The sequence below is a fragment of the Acipenser ruthenus genome, chromosome 8 (genome assembly GCF_902713425.1).
Source record: "Acipenser ruthenus chromosome 8, fAciRut3.2 maternal haplotype, whole genome shotgun sequence".
NCBI lineage: Eukaryota > Metazoa > Chordata > Actinopteri > Acipenseriformes > Acipenseridae > Acipenser > Acipenser ruthenus.
The window spans coordinates 15,776,138-15,782,137 of NC_081196.1; the positions used below are offsets into that span (position 1 = coordinate 15,776,138).

General features: G+C 36.0%; 1 protein-coding gene across 27 annotated transcripts in view; it reads left to right on the forward strand.

Moving 5' to 3' along the window:
* The window catches only part of LOC117972866 (neurobeachin-like), a 355,091-nt gene extending 349,551 nt beyond the window's left edge, over positions 1 to 5,540 (forward strand). For all 27 annotated transcript variants that reach the window (XM_059028569.1, XM_059028575.1, XM_059028571.1 and 24 more), the window contains one exon: positions 3,747 to 5,540. In XM_059028569.1, the coding sequence (XP_058884552.1) occupies positions 3,747 to 3,837 (91 nt within the window). In that variant the 3' untranslated portion in view covers positions 3,838 to 5,540. The remainder of the gene's footprint in view (positions 1 to 3,746) is intronic.
* The last annotated feature ends 460 nt before the right edge of the window (positions 5,541 to 6,000 follow it).

Consider the following 6,000-nt stretch of genomic DNA (forward strand, 5'->3'; position numbering starts at 1 on the left):
TCTCTCTCTCTCTCTCTCTATATATATATATATATATATAATGTGTATGTATGTTACGGTAAAATTCAGAATTTTGGGAAATATTAAGATTTACTGGTAAATGTCGACATTTACCAAGCAAAACCGGTAAATGTCCGAAATAAACATGATACTGCTTTACTTCGGGAGTAAGCAAGTGTCTTTGGCTAATAACTGAATGTCTTGCTTTCACGCATTGTAAGGCTTCAGGAGTCCTGTGTAACTACAAGTGCCACAAGTCTACTGTGCTGTGCTGTACAATATCCTTCAACACCATTGTGAACTGTTTTATATGCAAATCTACCAGAATGTTGGTTGTTCTACATAAGTGGATCACAATATTGTTCAGTATCATGTTGAACTAGTTTAAATTGCTCCATTGTGCATTACTGAAAGCTCATTCATGATTATTTTCTTAATGGAAAATGCTATGCATAAATACATATATTCTTTGATATTAATGATTATTTTGTTTTGTCTCAAAAGCAATCTATTTCTTCATCTTTTCAGACATTTACCTCCTTATTTGGTAAATGTTGACAATTACTGGTAAAACTTAAGATTGACCAAATTCTGACTTTTGCCGTAATAGATGTATATATATATATATATATATATATATATATATATATATATATATATATATATATATATATATATATATATAATTAAAGTGAACTATTAAGAAATCACTAAAATCCAAATTTGATTTGATGAATTTTAACGTTTTTATACCTAATTTGAAATTCCCAGTCAGAAATCCACTCACCACTACATTCTTTGTTTCTGAAAAGATGGCTTTGAAACCCAAACCTGCTGAAATGGAAAAAAAAGAAAAAAATACCCTTTTTGTTGGCTGCTGTGTTAATAAGGAAAAGAACGTATTTTAGCCTGACCCTGTGAAATGCACCCTTTCTCTTCATATTGTTCATGGGTGCCGCCTCAGATGCAAAGCTCTTTTCAGTGGGTCCCTACAAACGCAGGATCTTTGTTTCCACGTCTGTTAATAACCTCTGCTGGATTTAATTCAGTATTTTATCCCCTAAAATCTATAGAAAGTGTCATGATTGTAAGATGTGTGTTTAGCTTACTATGTTAACATATCTGAAAATAGCCGAGTTAGTGTTAAGGAACATAATAACAAGTCTGAATAACATTCTTATCTCATCTAATTTATACATTTTCTAAAAAATCCACCAAGATCACCATAGTATGGTACTAAATTGAATTTATTCTTTTTTTTTTGTAAAATAATTAGCTATTACATCATCCGAGCTAGCGTTTAATTTGTTTTCAAAGGTCAAGAAAGGTCATATATATATATATATATATATATATATATATATATATATATATAGATATATATATATATATATATATATAGATATATATATAGATATATATATATAGATATATATATATATAGATATATATAGATATATATATATATAGATATATATATATATATATATATATATATATATATATATATATATATATATATACAGTACTGTGCAAAAGTTTTAGGCAGGTGTGGAAAAAATGCTGTAAAGTAAGAATGCTTTCAAAAATAGACATGTAGATTATATTTATCAATTAACTAAATGCAAAGTGAGTGAACAGAAGAAAAATCTACATCAAATCCATATTTGGTGTGACCACCCTTTGCCTTCAAAACAGCATCAATTCTTCTAGGTACACTTGCACAAAGTCAGGGATTTTGTAGGCATATAGTCAGGTGTATGATTAAACAATTATACCAAACAGGTGCTAATGATCATCAATTCAATATGTAGGTTGAAACACAATCATTAACTGAAACAGAAACAGCTGTGTAGGAGGAATAAAACTGGGTGAGGAACAGCCAAACTCAGCTGCCAAGGTGAGGTTGCTGAAGACAGTTTACTGTCAAAAGTCATACACCATGGCAAGACTGTGCACAGCAACAAGACACAAGGTAGTTATACTGCATCAGCAAGGTCTCTCCCAGGCAGAAATTTCAAGGCAGACAGGGGTTTCCAGATGTGCTGTCCAAGCTCTTTTGAAGAAGCACAAAGAAACGGGCAACGTTGAGGACCGTAGACGCAGTGGTCGGCCAAGGAAACTTACTGCAGCAGATGAAAGACACATCATGCTTACTTCCCTTCGCAATCGGAAGATGTCCAGCAGTGCCATCAGCTCAGAATTGGCAGAAAACAGTGGGACCCTGGTACACCCATCTACTGTCCAGAGAAGTCTGGTCAGAAGTGGCCTTCATGGAAGACTTGCGGCCAAAAACCCATACCTCCAACGTGGAAACAAGGCCAAGTGACTCAACTATGCACGAAAACACAGGAACTGGGGTGCAGAAAAATGGCAGCAGGTGCTCTGGACTGATGAGTCAAAATTTGAAATATTTGGCTGTAGCAGAAGGCAGTTTGTTCGCCGAAGGGCTGGAGAGCGGTACACGAATGAGTGTCTGCAGGCAACAGTGAAGCATGGTGGAGGTTCCTTGCAAGTTTGGGGCTGCATTTCTGCAAATGGAGTTGGGGATTTGGTCAGAATTAATGGTCTCCTCAATGCTGAGAAGTACAGGCAGATACTTATCCATCATGCAATACCATCAGGGAGGCATCTGATTGGCCCCAAATTTATTCTGCAGCATGACAACGACCCCAAACATACAGCGAAAGTCATGAAGAACTATCTTCAGCGTAAAGAAGAACAAGGAGTCCTGGAAGTGATGGTATGGCCCCACAGAGCCCTGATCTCAACATCATCGAGTCTGTCTGGGATTACATGAAGAGAGAGAAGCAACTGAGGCTGCCTAAATCCACAGAAGAACTGTGGTTAGTTCTTTCAAGCTGTTTGGGCCAACCTACCTGCCGAGTTCCTTCAAAAACTGTGTGCAAGTGTACCTAGAAAAATTGATGCTGTTTTGAAGGCAAAGGGTGGTCACACCAAATATTGATTTGATGTAGATTTTTCTTCTGTTCACTCACTTTGCATTTTGTTAATTGATAAATATAAACTATTAACATGTCTATTTTTGAAAGCATTCTTACTTTACAGCATTTTTTCACACCTGCCTAAAACTTTTGCACAGTACTGTATATATATATATATATATATGGTTTCAGGAGTTCAGTTGTGAGTTGTTTCTTACTAGTTTTTAATAGTTAAAAGTGTTGTAGGCATCGAGGGCTTCCGAGTGGCGCATCCAGTAAAGACGCTCCACGTGGAGTGCAGGATGCGCTCTATAGTCTGTACGTCACGAGTTTGAGTCCAGGCTATTCCACAGCCGACCGTGGATGGAAGCTCCCAGGGGGCGGCGCACAATTGGCCAAGCGTCGCCCGGGGGGAGGGAAGGTTAGGTCGGCCAGGGTGTCCTCAGCTCACCAAGCACCAGCGACCCCTGCAGTCTGGCCTGCGGGCTTGCCTGTAAACTGCCCGACTGCGTTGTCCTCCGACGCTGTAGCTCTTGGGTGGCTGCATGGTGAGTCCGCAGTGTGAAGAAAAACGGTCGGCTGACGGCACACACTTTGGAGGACAGTGTGTGTTCATCTTTGCCCTCCCGAGTCAGTGCAGGGGGGGTAGCGGTGTTAAAGGCATCACTGAAAAAGGTGCCGTAGCTCTTTTTTTCATTAATTTAATTGAATTACATTTTTGATGAATTTGCTTCTAATACTGAATAACACACCGCTCAAACTGAGTTTCATTTTCTCTTTCCTGTCTTGTGTCTTCTGCAGGACTCTGATAACTGGAATGGCTTCCGGGAGCATTGTCGCTTTTAACATTGATTTTAACCGGTGGCACTATGAACATCAGAACAGATACTGAATGCGGACTAAAGACCGACTGCAGTGGGAATGTCAGGTGCTGCAGAGAGCACAAGTGCTGCAGGGAGCGTCCAGTCTAGACAAAAGAACAACATAATAGAGACTTCCTCGCCCTCTGATGTGCATTCCATTACACCTAGCAATAGCAGTCCATTGTAGTCAGAAACCTTGGTATTTTGTGTTTTCTTTCACGCCTAAGCACCAGCTGCTACCAAGCTAGCTTGTATCATGCAAATTCATGAAAATCAAAATGGATTCTGTAAATCATATTTCATATTTCCAATGCCTTTTATTTATTGAGGAGGGGTGGAAACTTGCATTGTAAAGACCTTGGAGGAAAAAAAGTGTCCAGTTAAAAAAAAGAGTAAATGAATAAATAAATAAATAAATATAAACAAAACGATAATAAGTATTTTAGATTTAACTTTTCGTCGTAATTTCAGTCATATTTTTCAAGCTGTGAAAAAAAAAAATATCCCATTTGATACTTTGTACATCCGTTGCACAGCTTACCTTAAAGGGATACTTTTGTAAAAGTAAAACCTTGTATAAAAAAATGTTTCTTAACCAGATGTGGAGTTTCATTATGCATGTATTGTACATCTGGTGTATCAGTGGAACAGATGCATTTACAAAGCTTCAAAAAACATCTTGGTGATGGGTATGGAAGTCGGCTTGTTTTAAATGAACAAACCACAAAGGGGTCTTACAAACAGTTTCACCATTTTTACACAAGGGTATTGAGAAGTGATTTTTACTTCCATGTATATGCGTGTCCATTTCACACTTAACATTTAGGACTCAGTGTAAAGAAGAATTATATTCAATTATGGTCATATTTCTTTTAACTGGAAGTGTAGTGGGGAAAGCCCATTTTGTGCTTTTATGGTAAAACAACAAACCTTTTGAATGCAGTTGGTTTCCTGATCTCAGTGTACAGTGATTTGAAAAAGAAATGAAGCTCATTGTGAAATTCTCATCTCTGCTATCCTCTTGGTCATACTGAGGCACAGGTTATTTCTTCATAATTTTATGTATTGTAAAGGTGGGTGGTTACTACAGGTTTTACCTGCACATTAATTGGTTCAGACAACACACCCAGAGGTGAACTATCTAAAGTCCTTCCTGTTCTTCTTTGTATATTTGGTGACTGTTTTGTCATAGATGTACATATTGTGTTGGTAGGGCTATGAGGCATGTAACGGGAATGTCATTTTCTCAAGACAAAAAAAATACACTTGCAGTCATTTATTTAAGATTAATTAATTAATGGAATCTTTGTATTGGCACTTCTCACCAGAAACATATCATTATTTATTGCTGTGATTACTTATTTGTCACCCACCTTGTATTAGTAAATTTTAGCACTGAATTCTTTATTCATTGTTGTTTGTATTTAAAGACTATGAATCACGGGGGGGAGCCAGTGTAATGATTAGGTTGTACAACCACAAGTCAGTGAGCAATATCATGAGTTTTTAGCTTAGATTTTGGGGAATATTTAGGCATCTGGAACAAACAAATAAAAAAAAAAAAGAAAAATAAAATCTTAAAAAAAACAAACAGGTTCTGTCATCTGGAAATATTTTGGATATATACAATCCTAAAGCTATTGTAACCATGTTTTATTGCAAAGATGTGAAATATGCCAGATGTGTGTGAGTTGGAAATTAAAAAGAAAAATAAAATATGCAAAGAATTCAATGATTGGCCTTTTTCTTTGACCATGCAATTTGCACAGGTTAGATATCAACTGTAGGTGCTGGAATTGGACATTTTGCATTAAATCAATAGTGTGTGTCTAGAAGTGTATACTTGTACTGTATTCCTTGAATTTATTTTTCATGACGGTTTTACTTTTGTAATGTATTTATTTTTTATTCTTCAGCGTTTATAAGAGATTTCATTTAAATGAAGATAATACTAGGTGAAAATCCTGCCATAATGAGTCAAATTGTTTTTTTCTGTTATTGTTTTGTTTTGTTTTCTAAGCATTTCTATATGATTTTTAAGTTATCTGGACTGTTTTTTTCTGATGTGTTATGTGTTTGAAGTTTATGAAAAAAATAATTTTCCTTGTTGGAAATAATTTAAATTATAATTTTGCAGATATAATCAACCTATAACTGTAAAATAAAATAAAATGGTTTCTTTTTCCTTTTTT